Source organism: Ornithodoros turicata, chromosome 10 (genome assembly GCF_037126465.1).
Source record: "Ornithodoros turicata isolate Travis chromosome 10, ASM3712646v1, whole genome shotgun sequence".
Classification (NCBI taxonomy): Eukaryota; Metazoa; Arthropoda; class Arachnida; order Ixodida; family Argasidae; genus Ornithodoros; species Ornithodoros turicata.
This window is the reverse complement of record NC_088210.1, coordinates 8,983,907-9,002,190: the sequence shown is the minus strand read 5'-3', so window position 1 is coordinate 9,002,190 and position 18,284 is coordinate 8,983,907. Positions and strand designations below refer to the sequence as shown.

The following is an 18,284-nucleotide window of genomic DNA, read 5'->3' as shown; positions in this document are numbered from 1 at the left end:
GCTGACTCAACCAACGGCATTTTTTTGCAACGCAGGGGGCGCTCGAAACGGGTGCTTTGTGATTGTTGATGTTAATTACATCGCCTGGCTGTATCAAAAACTGGACAGAAATTTTATGCAACTAAACGCAAGCTTATATCTGCATGAGATAGGAAATGTTAGCTCTGTGCTACTGCTCTCAAAACAGCTAATACGCGATGACTATTGGCGCCCTCGTCGCCATGTTAGCCTCAGTTTTTACATTAGGGAACCGGACTCTACTCATGCAACGGGACGTGCAAAGAGATGACAGGGTGGGGGAGAAAGCGAAACGCAAAGCGGTGGCGACTTGACCTCTTGCGCATGCTCGAGTTGAGTATAGAAAAGTTTCTTGAGAACATGGCGGATAGCTGAAGAGTGGATTTACGCTGCTTCAAAATTCCTTCAGTAGTTATGTTTTGCGTGTGCCTTTACGAGCAGTGCATATCTTGAAGGGGTGTGCAGTTGGGGCAGTATCATCTTTGTCATTGTTTTGTGTCGAGATGTCTCTAGTGACGGTGCTGCGTTCTCCTTGTCTCTCCACGGATAGTTCCCCTACCAGCGATCAGGAAGAAGAGGCTGTAAGTCAACTTGTTCTTCGGATAGCCGCCTTAGCATAAAATTCGGAAAAACTTGCCAACGACTTTAGTCATTTGGAGAGAAAGGACCGCCTCAAATACTGAGCTCAGTGAGATATCTCCCTTCATTCCATGTAACTGCTTGTGTCACCTCAGCTGTAGTGGGTAAAAAGACAACAAAACAGCCGTGCACATTATGTTGTCATCGTTTACGTTCACCAAGTGCATGACGATGGGTGCTTTTGCGCGCCCATACGTAGTGGAGCGCCCTAGTCTATATTTAGGACGGTTCCTGTTGTGAGTCCCCTTTTGGCATTACTGTCGTGAGAGACTTTCATCATCCCTTTATACGTGACTGCGCAGTGATTTCAGTGGCCCCGTGTTTTAGCGGGCAATGTCACATGATCATTAAAATGCTACCTGTGCATTTGTTCCGTCCGGTAGATACTGCCTATGTTCCAAGCGAGCGGATGCAGTGACAGGCGCAGATCGCTCAAGTCAGCTTTTTGAAAGCAGTCGTCTGCTGCCAGAGGTCAGATGCATGGAACGCGTTTGGCAGAAGTCGTGCATCATTTGCCGTGGCTATGCAGAGCAGCTCAAACTGCGGATGTGGGAACCCCAGTATGTTTGCAGTTCCACATATGGACTGCGTATATTATGCCGCTGGCGACAAACGATTTTCTAAAGGAACATTTAATCTCCTCGCAAGAGGCGAACGAGTGGAAGCCTTTAATGAATGGAAATTACGAGGTCGAAGCATGCGCGGTGTGACGCACAAGTAATGTGTATGATAGGTATACTGTCAGTAGTTGTTCATCGGCATTAAAATGAGAGCCGTGCCGAACTGCCAGCTGTGAAATATAAGAAGAAAAAAACTAAATGTTTACTTTGCCTTTTAGGCGCTGGAGATATGTGAATAAATAAATAAATAAAACTTTTCCTGTTGCCACAGGATCATATGCAAACTGGACCGGCTGACTCTCAATGTAGTCTGACATCCTGTTCGGGTTTTGCTGGCGTGCCTCCCCTCGCACATCTTACAGGTGTGCATGAAAACATAGAGTGGGGATTTCACACTAAAATATCCTTTCGAAAGTGGGACAATTTTGGAAACGCTCCCCTCGTTTCGTGCAACCAAACAGTGCAGTGGCGCTGCCTGCCAAGAACTGTCAAAAGGCAGACGGCCATGCAGCATTGTGCTATCCGCCTCTGCACAATGACGGTGCGAGGATGGCAAGGATGTGCATGCAGCTGGACATGCGAGCGTAGAACGGCGGAAAAATGGGCACACAAAGGGGAGAAACGGCAGCAATGCGAGAAATCTGTGGCTAGGTCTTTCCACGGGGGTAGGAGGGAATATTTTGAGGCGTCATCTCTCGCATTTCCATGTTGATGTGGTTCACTTACTTCTCGTTAGTCAGGGAAGAATGGCCAGTGTCAGTTTCATAGCATGTTATATTTGTGTTAGATTACCCACTAACTAAAGTAGTTCTTGTTAAGTTTTTTGTTGTTTTTTTGTTAATTTTGTTGTTGTTTTTGTTTCCTGTAAGCTGTCGTCCACGTCTTATTATTTTACTCTTATTCAACTTTGCAGCCGTCTGATATATCAACCTCTTTAACCTTTTTATATATATGCTATAATAAGAAATATAAAAAATTAGAGGGTGGACGAGCCCAGAATTTTCTGGATCCGAATCCGAGGAAGGTTCTGCGAATCTCAAATCTTTCGAATCCTTTCTTAAAAAAGCCAGGGGGAAAAACACTTCTACCGAAAACTGGCACACCTTCCTTTGCATGGTGGCATCATCACGCCATGGGTGTTGTCAAGTTGTATTTATCATCTACGACCGCCATGTTACACGTGGTTGTTGGCAAGTTTATCATCTCTGGCTGAGTGTGCAACATGGTTTCCAACTTCTCATATAGAAACTGTGTGTGCGTGAACTGCAATTCCACATGGTGTGAAAAACATTCAGATTGAAACTGATCTTCTGCAAGTGTGCCGACCAAACATTTTAGTCCCTTCATAGTCCATAGACCTTCATAGTCCATAGACCTTCATAGTCCCTTTCAGCAAATAAATGTAGGCTTTTCAAAGAGAAAATTTCTTCTGCTTCATTGTCGACTATTTATGGTCCTAACTTGAATTCATCATTGACTGGCTACTAATTAGCAGCAGGAAAGTTTTTAAATACAAAAAATTCAAAGAATGAATGAAGGTTATAGTGGTTTTATGAGACCATTCAAGAGTTATTTTGTGTTTTACATATTTTGCAATGGAAATGCATTTTGTAATTACTGAGGCAGTAGTGCACAGTTCCATAGCACTGATTACCCTACACGAGTTGGTCTTATTGTTTTGTTGGTCTTATTACGAGTTAGACAAGTTGGTCTTATTGTGCCTCTGGCACGGGAATATTAAAGGGACAAGAAAGTGAAAAAATTCGTCCTTGTAAAACGAAAGATGTCGTTACCTTGAGAGCAAAACAAAAGGTACGAGATTCATCCGTTGTGTCGTCGTCGTTGAGTGAAAGATCCTGCAATTAACGGTTTCCGTCTCTTGTCTCAAGAAGGCCGACAACATTGAGTGCTCTCTCGCCGGGTGCGTCAAGTAGGCGCCCCTCCTTTTTGGCGCACTCAGAGTGAGAGTATGAGACACCCGGAGCAGCCACTAAACAGCGAAAAAGCAACCTTGGAGCGCTACACTGCTCGCTCACTGATGCCGTTTCTGTTTTCTGCTCACTCAGTGTGCAGACAGAGGATGCGTTGGCTTAGTTTGAACCTGTAGCTACGTTGTAAGAGAAAACGAAGGTTGTAAAGACTTTCCTTTGTAATAGTGAATTAAATTGCAAAGATGGAAATTTGTAATAGACGTCATTGGGGCTATTTACTGTGAAGATGAGTGTGTGTGACGGTGCTAAAATTGTGTGCATTAAAGCGCTGCATTTCCTGCAAAAAAACTGCCAATATCCATTTGGAAGCCATCCACTAATAAAAAAATGATGATAAAATTTGTAGTATTGGGTAACATAGAGCCGAGATTTCGCTTCCGAGCCCACACATCGGAGGTCTTCCTGCCGCCGCTCAACAGGAAGTATGTCACGGAAGATCTCCAGCACCCGAGCACTTGTCGTCTGCTTGAGGACACAAAAAGTGTCTCGGAGTCTCACGCTCCCGGGAGTGAGTGCCGCTTGTGTCGCGCTAAGCGAGTGGAGTCCGGAACACTCACGCTCGGGGGAGCCTATTCAATGCACCCATTGGTCTCCTCGAACAATCTGTCCAATCATCACGGAAGATCGTTTGAAGAGACCAATCCGAGGCCACAGCACACTGTTGCCTTTCTTGAGAAAGTGAGTCAGAGGGAAAGTGTAAATTGTGATTTCTTTCGCTCATAAGTCATGAACGACACAACCGCCGAATCCCGCTCCTTTTGTGTTGCTGCCAAGGTAACAGCATATTTTATTCCATGAGAGGGTAGGAGTGCCCCTTCAAGCTATGTCCACCGGATTATTAAATTGCCTAGTAACATGTCAGTTGTAAAACAAATAGCAGTCTGAAATTAATTCTTCGTTATACATTTATATTAATGAACAGCAAGTCAGCGTTCCTCAACCGGGAACCCAAAGGTTCCGCGAGCCTTGTCCTGATGTTCCGCGAACAGTGCGCCTAAACCCAACAATTTCTCCGCACCAGGCTTTTGTTCTTCTCTTATGTTTTGAGAGCTTTACAAGCACTAAGAAAGTCTGAGCTATTCGGGAGAAACTTCTGAGCTACTCTCCTGCCTACATGGATTTAGGATTTACAAGCATCAGTGGCCACTCCCAACAAATGATCTGGATGGAAGTATTGTGAAGCAGTTGAATGAATTCGGCAAATATCAAGCGACATCTTGCGGCAAAACAATAAATTAAATAAATTATAATTACGCAGTTCCATTATCACCTATATAGAGAACAAAAATTTCCTACCGTACGGCGTCTACTATTTCATCTCACTGCAGTGTCGTAGGTTCCTCGAATAACATCAGTTGAAAACCACCGTGTTAAGTCCTTCCTTCTGCTTTCTCTTTTTTTAGGAGACCAGTGGACAGGAAAATCCACATCGAAAGAACAGGTGAATAGATTGCTCTTTACTTTGTGATATGAAAGTTGATGCCCTTGAAGCATAAATTGTGAAATTGTTCGCATGAAATCCTCGTTAAATTGTTCTCAAGCAAAGTTATCAGAAACAATCCCTCCAATAAAAGGTCCCAACATTCGGGTGGTGGGCGTTGTGCAGCTGCAATAATGTAAAGGGCGCTGGGCAAGACTCGAAGGGTGGAATCCGTTTCGACTTGCGGTGTTCAGTAACTGTATGTCAGTTTCGCACATGACGTACACATCTCCAAAGTGTATAATTAGGCCCGTTCATGTGCAACAAACATATTTTCTCTGTACAGGTCATGTCAGAAGCATGCGAGTTATGATGTGACACTAAAAGGTGGGAGTGCTAAACATCTTACACCCATCGAGGGCATTAGAATTACATATAGACCTTGTCCCGTTACTCTCAAAGCTGGCTCTCCGTGCTCTCCTTAGCCTCGTTCCCAGCGGCGACACAACAGGGGTGGACTGCCAAAATCGCTCTCCCCATTGGGACGAATACTGGTGGCCGCCGCCTTTAATGAGTATGACCGACGATAACCCAGCATTCCATATAAGTAGCATATCAGCGTTAGAAAGATGAAGGAAAAAGAAGATTCTCTGCTTCCACGTGGCGATATGTTCACGTGAGAAGTGCTAGCCGATGTAATATCTATTCTACACCAGTTCCTGAGTGGGAGAAAATGGACTGGCACAATGTGATCAGGAACGTACACGAAAATGAACAAAGCACACGCGGGAAAATGGAGGAACCCAGCAGACGACAGTCCACATGTGCACAGTTCCTGTGACCACCAAGGGGTGGCAGGACTAATTATGGCGCCAATTCCTTGAGTGGTGTTTTTGTGTATAGACAGAACATGAACCAAACTTTTGAATAAACATATTTTCGAGTCTGCACCAAGCTAAATTGCTCCAGAAATTCCAGATTTTTTGCCTTTTCCAGGGCCAGTTCCTCGTGCTATTCGCTGCGAGATCGACGTATAGGGGGCGACACTGTCACCGTTCTAGTGTGGATAACACATGGGCCGATGTTCGGAGTTGGTGGTTCTTTTCCGTGATTCTTATGTATATTCACCAGAAGATCACTTGTGCCACGATGGTACGATACTATTCGGTTCCCCAATGGCTCCACCTACTGCACTGAACGCAGAATAAATGTGTTAAAGCAGACGACGCGCCCACACTGCACTAGTTCTCCGTTCTCCGCAGCGCGCCGACACCGTTCAATCTCGGAGCGAGTATCTGCTGTTTTATGAAAACAGCAGTGACCTCAGCGCATTAAAGGGAACGAATGTTGTCATTAGGCCAAACTTCAATCTTTGGTGATGAAAAAGTTCATTGGCAAATGTTGATAAGACAACGCCGCAGGAGGTCGCCAGTACAGCAAACGAGGAATGTACAGGGGTTCATTTTTATCTGGCGCAGATTTTTTTGATAAAATTACTATGAGAGCAGCGGAGATGTCAGTGCGTAAGTAGTACGAGGTGACCAGTTGGAGTAATTATGTAAAATTAATAAACTGTTTAATTACGGGATTTGGGGTAAGGGTGAGACAGTACAATGTTAGATGATCTTCGTTGAAAGTGCTTTCGTGCTTAAAAAATTCTGAAACATGCGTGTGCACTGAAAGATCCACCGCCAACTTTTGCAATGCAAATGAGGCACGGAGAAACAAAAATTCTGTAACAAATTTCGGTCATGGGTATTTCACGGCATTCGCACGTTTCAGGACTTTTATAAAACGTAGACTGGCTTTCAACGAGGGTTGTCTTCCATCCCACGGACTCATTTTTTGTCTGAAATTACCTAATTAATGACTTAATCAAATTTGGGTAACTAGGCACCTTGTAGTTGCGTGCTTGCTTCGAGAGGATGCACAACACACCGGCAGAGACACCTGTGCTGGTCTCATAGCCTTTTTATTTGTAACAGCTTTTTTTATTTGTTAGTATTTGCAACATCCTGTATATCTAGTATTGTGGTTAAAAAGAGGCATTTTCCTATTTTCAAAAATTCTGACCACAGTTAGTGTGGACACCCTGTACGTAGGTCAAACTGGGTGGCATTTAAACACCAGGATCAAAGAGTCCCTGGCGGCATGCTGGGAAATTTCGGTGGGACGTGGTATTATGTTTTGTCAAAAGAGCAGAAAAGCATCTTTTGAGCGATGCTGCACTTTTACTTTCTTGTTTTTTACTTGGTCAGGGTCGTCCCCCTCGATGAGGAAGATAACGAGTTACGGAGAGTGATATGAAGCGGCTGCCATATCGCATTTCTGTTTAGCGATACGGGGTTGCACGTAGAGGTTGCAATCTACCACAACTGACAACACAACAGGACCTCTCTGTGTAAAAGAGAACTTGTATGTGATTGAAAGACACATTAGTTACTGTCAAGGGATGAGCAGAGAGCGACAGTGAAATGTCGGGAAAAGCAAAAAAAAAAGCACATCGTAGTCGAACAAATACGTAAACGTCAACAAAATGGAGGTACAAATCATGTATACCATGCGTTAGAGAAAAGAAATCCACAGTATCCATCGACATGGTGGAACGTGTAGAGCTAGTAGGCTTTATTCACGGCTAGTTAAGCCTAGTAAAACGTATTTAATTTCCTTCTTAAATGACTGGAGGAGTGAAGTGTTCCGTATTTGAGGTGGCACTTTGATACGCTGCGTAAACAGAAATGACAGTTTTTCATCATTTGTTTTAACTTTTGGGAAATTCAGTACACCAATAGCCCCTGCCCTAGTGTGGTAGTTAGCAAAAAGGCCACTGAAACCTATGGCTCTTATGACAAGGGTACCTGTTATGATACGATAAGCAATATCAGTACACTGGCCGTTATAAGTTGGTGGACAACAAGAATTTGAAGGCCATTAACATATGAGAATGACATGGCAATCCAAAAGTGATCCTGATAGCCCCGCTTCTGTGTAATTAAGAGTTGTAGATAAGCGTGATTCATTAATAAGTCCTCACACGAAGGCACAGTACCCTAGATGAGAATGAACAAAAGCGTAATATAGCCTTATGCAAGGATTGTACAACATAATACTAGGAAGTGTGTACATTGTTTCTTTTTTTCCCTCCCCAAGTAAAGAAAAGAAATGATCAAATTGATGAGTGACACTCCGAAGACCATTATACGAAAAACATTTCTTTCTTCTCCCCCTTCAGTTTATTAACCCAACCAGGCACATTTGTGTCAAATATGAGCACCTTCAAGTGAAATTGATACACAGTGCAAACCTTCCTTCCGCTACACAGTATGTGCAATTATTCAATGAGTCTAATGATGTCTGTACTCGTGTCGTGGCCGCGTATTTTGTGCAGAGGAAAGGTGCGGGAAAAAAAAAAAAGAATGCTTCCTTAGTTATCAACAACAGCAGCAGCAGCTTTGATTACTGAGTGTACTTGGATCACTAGTTGTGAGATCACAGGTTCATTTCCCTTAGTGTTGATACCCGTTAAACTGCCCTTTCAGTCCCGATGTAACTGTGAAAGAGAAAAAAAAAAGTATCACGAATTAAATTTTTATCTTATTTTATCTTAAACTGACTGGCAGTGGTTTATCCAGAATCCCTAGCACAGAGAGGTGTTGAAAAAAATAAGGGGAGGGGGGGCAATTATTATAGTTGCGTCATCACAGCTTAAGATATCATTACTGACACGTGTCTAAAGCTGAAATCGCAAGGGCACCCCCTGCAGGGGGTACACTGGTGAAAAAGTTAGGGGGCGTCACTGAACATTTGGGGGGTGTAGGGAAGGGGGGGTCTGGATAAATCGCTGGTGACTGGTATGCGTGATCCTCAAGAACACGGCTTCTTATTACAAGAGGCAAAGGCGTGGCCAGACCTGGTGACCTTCCTAAAGTACCCGGGACTCATTTCCCGAATATCCTCCGTTTTCAGCATCAGCGAGTGCTACCTGGCAGTGAAGGGGACCGCGCTGATTTTGCCCCACGACGAGTGCGTCCACATATACCGGTGTCCCAACAACAATATCGGTGAGTGGACACCAGTCGGGGACGTCCGGCTCGATGGCATTTCAACTCAATGACATTTTTCAGTCGCTGGGGACATCCGAGCACACCTTCAGTCCATGCTCTACATGCTGCGTCGGGAAGACACACTCAAGATGGTACTCGCGCGGCGTGAATCTACGGGTTTTCCCGTCGATTTTAATCCAAGTTCCAGCTGAATTAATCCGTGCCCCATAAAGTTTGCATGGCACGTGGATTAAAATCACAGGGAAAACCTGTAGTGTTTGAACACTTTTTGAACCGTCCGTACATTGCAGGCCGTCAAGTTGGAGAGCCTGCACCCTTCGAGGACGCGGTACCTGGCAGTGGTGGAAAGGGGTGTGGGACAGAACGAGGCGTGCCTGCTGGGCATGGATTGCAACCACCGCACAACGATTGGACTAGTCCTTCCCATCTGGGCAGACACCAGGATAACGCTCGACGGGGACGGGTACGTAGCAGACCCGTACGCTCACCCTTCCTTTCTTTAGCGTGGGACTGGATCAAATAATGTTCATAATCAGGGCCGGACTTTTTAGGGTTATACCCGACTATGCCCGATATTTAGCCCCGGATTAAAATAGGCAAAAACGGGGTTTAAACCGATATTTCCCCGAAAACTGCTGGACTGTGGGGATCCATCGTAACTAGCGCAGAACTTTGGAGACTGTGTTGTAAATGCAGAAACATGCTCATGCAAACTGTCAAAACAGAGACCCTCCTGCCTCTTGCATGCATGGGCTCTTTGTCTACTGGTGTGTATTATGCCTCATTCAATCCGATTCAACAAAAATTGGGGCTGGATCAGGTTCTGTTCAACCCGATTACACCCGAATTATTGAAGCAAAATATAACCCGATATTTACCCCCCCGATTTTGCTGAAAAATAAAACCCGATAAAAACCAGGCCCTATGTTGCATTCAGCCCGATTACACCCGAATTACTGAAGAAAAATATAACCCGATGTTGCTGGAAAATATAACCCAAAAAAGTGAGGCCCTATTCATAATTCGGGAGTCACTTTTTGGGGTTACATTTTCCAGCAGCATCTGGGGGGGGAGAATAAATATCGCGTTATATTTTTCTTCAGTAATTCGGGTGTAATCGGGTTGAACTCGACGTGATTCTACCGGATTCTGGTTGAATGAGATTGAATCACGTGCAAATCCTTGGTGTACTCGGCGTAATTCACGACATACCAGTAGACACAGAGCATCAATATTTAGTCCATGCATCTGAAAGGCAGCAGGGTCTCTGTTTCGACAAAACACGGGGTGGCAAGATAAGCAGGATGCTACCTGCCGTTGCTGCCTGCGGGAGTTTCCGCGCGTCTTTGCTTTCCCCTTTTTGGTTTGTTCTTTTTTTTATCCTGTCGTTCAGCTACGTGTGTGAATTTCACACACGAACATTAAAGTAGCACACACGTCATTTTTAACAACCTGTTTTCGCTCTGTAAAACTACTAAGTAGGCCAGTAAAATTCACCCCGGAAGTAATTCAGCCCCACGGAGTCGTAATTATCGCAGAAATTGAATTTAAGGTATGCAGCAAAAAGCGGCCATACACAACGGTGGTGGAGAGCAGTACCAGCATGTGACCTTACGCCGACGTATAGGGTTGCCACCTTTCGGAGTGCAAAATACCGGCTGAGGGAGAGGAGGTGGAATAGAGGGAAAGAAGGAAATGTTCGCGGGAAAAGGAAAGTGGGTGAGGGGTGCAGAGTATACAGAGAGAGAGAAAGAAGGAGCGTACTCGCTCAAGACAACAATGATAATAATAATGAATAACTAAGAGAACGACTGGTGACTACGGAGTTGGGTCTGTGCTCCAGATTTATTCAAGCTGCAGTGGAATGTTGAAAGGAAAACCCCGTAAAAGCCCCTATGAAAGGTGTTGAGCCACAAATACCGGGAAAAGGCTGCCGGTATCACCTTCCTACCGGCAACAGGCAGAGCGAGCAAATAACCGGCCCTGCCGGTATAATACCGGCCTTGTGGCAACCCTACTGACGTAACGCACAGGGAAACTCTGGCAGGACAATGAAATCCTTCATGCGCAGGGTCACCCTTTCAATTCCTAATCTCCCCCTAGGAAACAGGTTTACAGGACTACAAAAGGAGAAAGCCCTCACACACAAAAAGAAAAGGACAGGTGCTGACCTTGACTGACTGTGCAGACAGTATGACATTACAGTCATCCTTCTCATCCTCATTACATCCGGGTTTGTGTACGTTATTTTCTGGGGAAAAAAACCGCACCCATCAAAACCTTTTGTGCTGTTCAGCAAATTGACGGATATTCTTTCACCGGGTGTTTTAAACTGAAAATATTCTGGATGGCATTCTGTACTCCTTTAAAGCTGATCAGTTGAGAGTACGCAGTTGCCCTTGTTGCACCTTGTCTCTGTCTGTGTCTCCTTGGCTGCGATACAGGTGTCAGTATTTACCAGCTACCCCGCCTTTATCCTTTAGTGCATAATCCAGCAATCTAATCATAATCTATCAAAGCGTCAGAATCCTAAAACGAAAACCAGAAGCTCGAGCGCAACGAGCCGAACGACGGCGACAGTGTGGAGCGCGGACGAAGTGGCCCCTTTACGGTGGCTGTGGAGCGCTAGTGTCAGAGTTGCACTTAAAATGGAGCTGACGTGCTTTTTTATTTATTTTTTTTTTTTTTTTTTTTTTTTTTTTTTTTTTTTGAGGCACGAAAGTTCCAGTCACCACGAGAGCAGCGCAAAAAGGAACAGGGTTCATCTGTTGCGCTGTTTGTAATTAAGACACGAAGAAAAGTGCCAGTTCAAAGGTTCCTCTTCCTCTCCTATGAATCTGCGAAAAACATCAAGAATGCGTCACCGACGGGTTGTTGTTGAGGAAGTTGTCAGAGGAAATATATTGTGCAAACATCCCCCTCCCACATTCCTTCGTCCAATCAGTGACGTACAAGGGGAGCTCCGACTTTGCTGTGATGCATAGAGGTACATATTCTGTAGTAGAGACAGCCAGAGCTACTACCCGCCGCGAGTGGAGGAGTGCAGGACGGGGTTGCAGGTGCGTGCGCCCCAGAAGCTAGAGCAGTGTTGGGACCGTTATAATAGGGCTACATTGTGATTCTGAAGTTCTGCAATGCTCTTTGTGACCAAAAAAAAAAATACGATTTTATGTCTAACGAGTCTTATTACGAATCCGCGCGTTATCTTCATTTGCAGCTGGCATATTTTGTCACTTTGACGTGACATGCCTCTTCCTGCGCATCCCTTCATGTGAGTTGCCAGCACTCTTCGTTAGCTTCAGACTGATATAATACACCTAAACAATGACTATAAGACACACGATCGCATGCCGCATATGAGCGTAATGCTTTATTCTATGTTTGTCTATTAAATTATTTAATATTTATTTAAATTATATTTAAATTAAGTTAAATATTTATTTATTTAAATTAATTAATTATTAAACATTATATTGTCTATTATTCTACTGTTGTTTAAAATATGTCTATTTTATTATTCTACGTTTGCACCAACAGAACATAATGAATAGCTGTCAACAGGGAGCATGTCATGTCTGAAGCAGACAAATTTTTTCCTAGCGAATGAGAATACTTTAAACATTTCACGCCACAGCCAATGGGGAGTGGCTTATGAGTTGAGCGTGCAAGCTTCCCGCCACAGCAGCGATTTTATAAATTGAATTGCGCTGTAACAAAACGTTGCTCAGTCGAAATATTTTACGTGGACAATATATACACCCTGCTTAAACTAAAAATGGGGTTCAGCCAATCAGGTTAACTTTCCATGCTCCTTTCACGGCGTAAGGCACGTGTACATTTCGTAGTGGCCGTTATTACTCAGAATTTTCATGAAGTCACAAAGTCACAGTCAGAGTCGTACCAAACTCCTTCCTCTCTTGGCACTGCCCTGCAACCACCGCTTCACCTCGCGCATCAGGAAGTTTCGCTACCGGAAATGCGTCCCCGCTACGGAGCGTTTTTGCCTCGAAAGAAATAGTGTGAACGGTGAAACGAAATAACGTAGATTTTTGACAGCTGCTGCTGAGATTTACGGATAATTTGCTGCATCGGAACATCTCTCATTAACGTAACGAGAGACATTTTTTAAATTCAGCAGTGTGCATGAAGCGGCACACGTGCACAAGACCACGGACAGACTACGTTTGAAACACGTGTATACATGACATGATCACTAGTGTACTTTGTGTTGCGCGATTGATTGCCGCCGTTTCTGCATTTTGAGGACCCAATTTGCTGTCGCCGGCGTTTTCGTGACAAATTGTAGCCCTAAGTAAAATAACTATATACTCGTTTTTATTTTTTATTTTTTTATTTTTTGCATTTTAGTGTTGCTTTAATTGTTGCATCACGTCGTTCAAGCGATCAGGTTCTAGATGGCGGGAAGTGGCTTTTCTGACGCTGAAACACACAGACAAGCACGACATGAGCGTCAAGGTGCCCAAAAAGGTGCTGTTGTCTGGCTTTTTGGATGACTGCGATACTTTTCGTTTGGGCCTTCCTTATGTAGGAAGGCCTTATCTAGGAGGAAGGGGCTATAGTACACTCAGTTAGTATTGTGGGCCATGCGAATGCTGGCGGCATTACTGTGAAAAGGAGACCTTTCTAAAGTGATTGCATCACTTCAATGGTCTCCACTTGGAGACAGAACATATCTGCACTTGCACTTCAGTGTGGTCTGCACTGGTGCAGCGAAGGGAACTGGATGTACTACGTGCACTGCTAGCTTTATTTGTCCGTTTTGTTTTCTGACTGAATAACCTTGTTACAGTGAACTAGAAAATGGCACTAGAACGAACGGACAGGTCTGTGCCTTGGGACGGCTGTCAGAGCAAGTGTCGAAAATGTAGCGGCGGCAATGCTATCGCCAACTACAGTGTGTGGGAATGCCTTGCAGAGTGTGTCATCTGCGTCTCAACAATTTTACGAGTTCAGGTTATTGTTCTTTCTATTGAATACAATCAACTATAATTGTAATTAATTGTAATTGCAATAACAATTGCCTTTTTTATGAGTCTCCTCCTTACCATCTGTACGGCAACTCCATAGTCGTCGATTCCAGCGCCGCCATTGGCTGTCGACATCGTGATAGTCACGCGGAGAGCGCGGTCATTACGCTGCTATCGTCTAGTTCACTGTAACCATGTGGTCTCTTGCCTATGCACGAGCATGCGATTGATATAATGTTGAGACATAGCTGTGGCTTTGTTTAGGTGCTACTACGGACTAAATACCTAATCTAAATCTTAATGTATGCCATTAAAATCCACATGTCTCATGCTGTGTTCTCCCAAAATATTGTTTCTCTATGTGAAGAGAAAGTATTGTAAAATAAATTCCTAGTTTTGAGAAGTATGATGTCATATGGTGGCCAATGTACCCGAGGTGTCGAGCAACGTTGCTCCTCGGAGGTCAATTTCTGTCTCTTCACAATAGTTGCCGCCAGTCTTCCAGCGTTGGGCGGAGACCCGAGACTGCGGCCTTGTTGCTAGGAGACGGACACCAACCCTCGTGACATCACCGGTTCTTGGAGAATCGGAACCTATGCGATTTTCCCCACGATACCACTGTGGGCTAGTTGGGGCATCTTCGTTTTTGGGCAAGGGAGCGAAAAGATGCGGAACAAATAACACAAAACGCAAGGCTCCTACATATAGGTAATGTTTTTTTTTCTCTTTTTTCGTTTTTTTTTTTTTTTTTCCTAAAGGCAGTTCGATTTGGTAGCCAGGTCAAAATTTACGATGCAACAAAGTTAAGCCGAATCTAATGACGCGATAACGCGTTGAGTAATTGGCCAACCAGCTAAATAGCCAACAGTATTACAGCGGCGGCAGACGCAATCTCTGTGGGTGGCAGGCACACGCGAGAGAGACGGAAATATAGGGGTACCTTAAGGGGTACCGTACCTTTGCGGGCAGTCTATCTTGCGAACATGTGATGCAAGATGCCGATCGAGATGTCGTCGGAAAGCGCTTGATGGGTTCTGCCTTGACCTTAAAGTGGGACTTCTCAACAAAATCACCACAAAGGTTGTTTGTGGTATATTGGTAATCTTTGGGATGCCAGGAACATGTGTACGAAATATCTCGATCCAAAAATGTGCAGATTTTAGTCAAACGAATGTTTACAAAGCGAGCACTTCGCCTCTGTGAAGCGAGAGGGCACTGAAAACAGCACACTGCTGACATCATCCGGCATCCGGAAAGGGAGACAGGATGCAGGCTTGGAAGCAGACGACAACGCTGGGCGACGTCACAGAATCCTCCGAACGAACGAACCACCGTAGTATGGGGCTCTGTTTTCTGCTCTTCGCGTTTCGGTTTGCTATTGTCATCGTTTATTAATTAATTTCTCGCGCAAAATGAATGCGAATGCTGTATTTGGTATCGAGGGGTGGTTCATGTTCGGTATGATGCTCACCTAATTTTTTTTCTAATCCTTGCGGGGTCTCGCTTTAGGCGATATCGGCTTCAACAACAATAACCAAAACTTTATAAATGTCCAAAGTTGAAATATCAAAATTTCTGCCAGGACGTCGGCATACATGAAACTAAAATCAGAAGCAAAAGAAACGGCAATCTGAAGAAAGAGCAGCTCGGGAGGAACAAACCCCCCAAACCAAAAAGCCCCCAAAGTCCAGCACCAAGTGATCGAGAGAGCTACGGGGGCACCGGAGAAGATTAGCGGTGGAGGCGAATTCGACCACTGGCACGGACAGGGAACCCTTACCCAAGTGAATGAATGAACAAAGACTCGTATTTTCGTTCACTAAAATCCCACAAAGGAGCAAAGGGATCTGAGATAGATCGTGACGTTTTCGTGTAAAACACTACGGGCCGGAGACCACTGGGTCTGCCCCAATTTTTTTTCTATAACTGTCACTTAAAGGAGTTCTGCACAGAGGGACTGAAACTTTCCGAATGTTGGGTCTATAATGATTGCGTGAACTCAAAGTTCATGGCCCGCCACTACTGGTTTTATTCCATTACATTTGCTCTCTGCTTTCTCTCGAGCAAACTCGGGTGAGGAGCCCCCCAGAGCGTCTCCCATGTAGCGTGTGGGCTGTTGCTCGGATCGCCAGATGCATCATCCGAAATTGCCATAAGGAAGTTCTAATGATTCCCTCTGTAACTTATCCTTAAGCCTCCCGTTTATCTTAACAATATATCTAGATGCAGGTGTATTCCTTAGATTGCCAGAACAAAGATAAAAGGGAGATTTAAGGATTTGATAGAGAGGGAACTGTTTGAAGCTTCCTTTATATCGTTGGCTGGTTGCGAACACTGCGTCGGTGCACCCACCGTAACGCTTACACGTGATGAGTTGCGGTACCAAAAAAATACAATCATTGTTGATTGTAGGAGCCCTGTGTGTTGCGGTTTCCGTTTGTCCGCATCTCTTTGCTCCTTCACCAAACGAATGACGACTGTGCAGTTTTGTGACTTACCTCAAACTTTCGTGGAAGTGCGTGCATTTGTATTTTGCGTGCTGAGTCTCTGATTTATAATTGGGAGTAAAATAAATATAACTCTTAGTCCGTAGTAGCACCTTAAGGCTGTGAACATGTATAGTGCTGAAGGCAGTGCTTTGCTTTTTGCAGGGGGTTTAGTGTGACATCTAGCAGTGGGCATTATATCTTCAAACCAGTATCCGTGCAAGCTATGTGGTAAGATAACAGTTCCTCTGCTTTCTTTATGCTTTGCGTAGGGTTAGCTCTGTGCCTTTTACTAATCGTCTGCTACGCTCTTAACCGTATGAATGCACAAAGTCTGCCGTGGTGGCACCTGCATTGCAATCCACATGCTGGTGGATTTGAGAATGTTACTTGGCAGGGTGTCTACCAAACTGGAAAACTTGTGAAAACCAGGAATTGTCAGGGAATTTCGATGCAACTGGAAAAGTCAGGGGCTTGTCAGGCCATTTGCCAAATAGTAGCAGAAGTCTGGCAAAAAATTGCGGAAAAGTGTTGTGACGATGCGCAGCGAATCGCGTGTGCCGATCGGCGGTTGAGAGGCCACGCCGTATAGCAACGTCGCCGCAAGTAGCAGTCCGGCAAAACGACGACTAATTAACTGTGCAGTTGAAACGTTGCGAAAAATTTACAGCACCGAGTGCGACTCGAGTCATTTTTAAGCTTTGCTTCAGAGTAGCGACACAGGGTTCCACAGGCGAGTTGGGAAGCCATTTTGTTTCCACTCCACACCAGCGCCACCATCAGTTGAGGAGCAGAGAGAGCTAACAATACTAGCTATGGAGGCCATGCGTTAGAGAAGCCTGTATGATTTGTGGCATTACCTGTGTATTTTATCCACGGAAGCATTCCGAGGAGGTCAAGGTGAGCTCAAAGCTGTCGAGATGTCTATCGTGGTGGCTGCTCGCAACAGGAGCAACATTTTGAAGTGCGCTTGTTAGGTGAGGCTAGCGTGGTGCGAAAACAAAATGGCCTTTCCTTGCCTCTCCTGCTCACCTGTGGAACTCAGGTGCATTAGCAGGGTGTCTACCAACCTGGAAAACCTGGAAAACAGGGAATTATCGGGAAATTTTGATGTGACTGGAAAAGTCAGGGATTGTCAGGGAATTTGGCCAAAAAGCAGGTGAAGTCAGGGAAAATCGCGGACAAGTACCATGATGATGCACGGCGAATTTGCGAGTGCCGACCGGTGGTTGAGCGGCGATGCCGCAGCAACGTTACCGCGAGTAGCAGTTTGCCAGTATGACAAGTTCTGACAAGTTCGACAAGTTCTGACAAGTTCTGCAAGTATGACAAGTTCTACGACAGTTCTGAGGCCAGAAAAGTAAGGTAGCCTCACTAATACTTAATAAATGGTCTTTTTTTTATGAGGAATCTATATCAAAACGTAGGAGCAGGAACCAAGTTCCCTTTTGATTTTGTCAGGGAATTCACTCGAAACAATCAGGGAAAACCTGGAAAAGTCAGGGAATTTGAAGGCTGCAGTTTGGTAGACACCCTGATTAGTTTTGGAGGGTGCAACTTTGCACCCCTGCGCTTTCATATTCGTTTCATGTTGCGAAGTGCTCGGATTCTGCACCGAGCCCTTAAAACCTCTGCACCATCACTGGAGTAGGTGCAGGGAAGAACGAGCAGAGAACACACACAGCAACGTGGCGCTGGAAAGTGCGCACATATTCGATGCCTTCGTGAAGATCGGAATTCCAGTATCGAGGATGACCGAGAGCCGTTACGAGTGTGCACTGTCGATCTCCTTACTGTGCCCTTGCTAGCTAGTGTACTTACCCCTTGCGTGCAGCTCTTTACTGCAATTTTATTGTCTTCGGACAGCATAGTGGATTTTCAGACGTTACTGAGATTAACCGGGTAAGGCGGCAAGTGAAACATGTGCTTGCATTCGGTTAGAGCAGTTCGGTGTGGTGCTTTCATGATACGTGGCGGAATCGTTTGCCAAGTGCCGCACAGTTGCTGCCTCTTCGGAATCTCTATTAAGGTGACGAAGCACGACAACCGCGGTGCTTG

At 44.9% G+C, this 18,284-nt stretch overlaps 1 protein-coding gene across 1 annotated transcript in view; it reads left to right on the top strand.

Annotated features, from left to right (window-relative positions):
• The first annotated feature begins 287 nt into the window (after window positions 1-287).
• LOC135370109 (protein phosphatase Slingshot homolog 2-like) overlaps window positions 288-18,284 on the top strand; it is a 41,652-nt gene continuing 23,655 nt past the window's right edge. Inside the window, exons 1-6 of the mRNA XM_064603799.1 lie at window positions 288-599; window positions 4,672-4,709; window positions 8,655-8,749; window positions 8,813-8,883; window positions 9,043-9,215; window positions 16,392-16,457. Coding sequence (XP_064459869.1) covers window positions 522-599; window positions 4,672-4,709; window positions 8,655-8,749; window positions 8,813-8,883; window positions 9,043-9,215; window positions 16,392-16,457 — 521 coding nt within the window. The 5' untranslated portion in view covers window positions 288-521. The remainder of the gene's footprint in view (window positions 600-4,671; window positions 4,710-8,654; window positions 8,750-8,812; window positions 8,884-9,042; window positions 9,216-16,391; window positions 16,458-18,284) is intronic.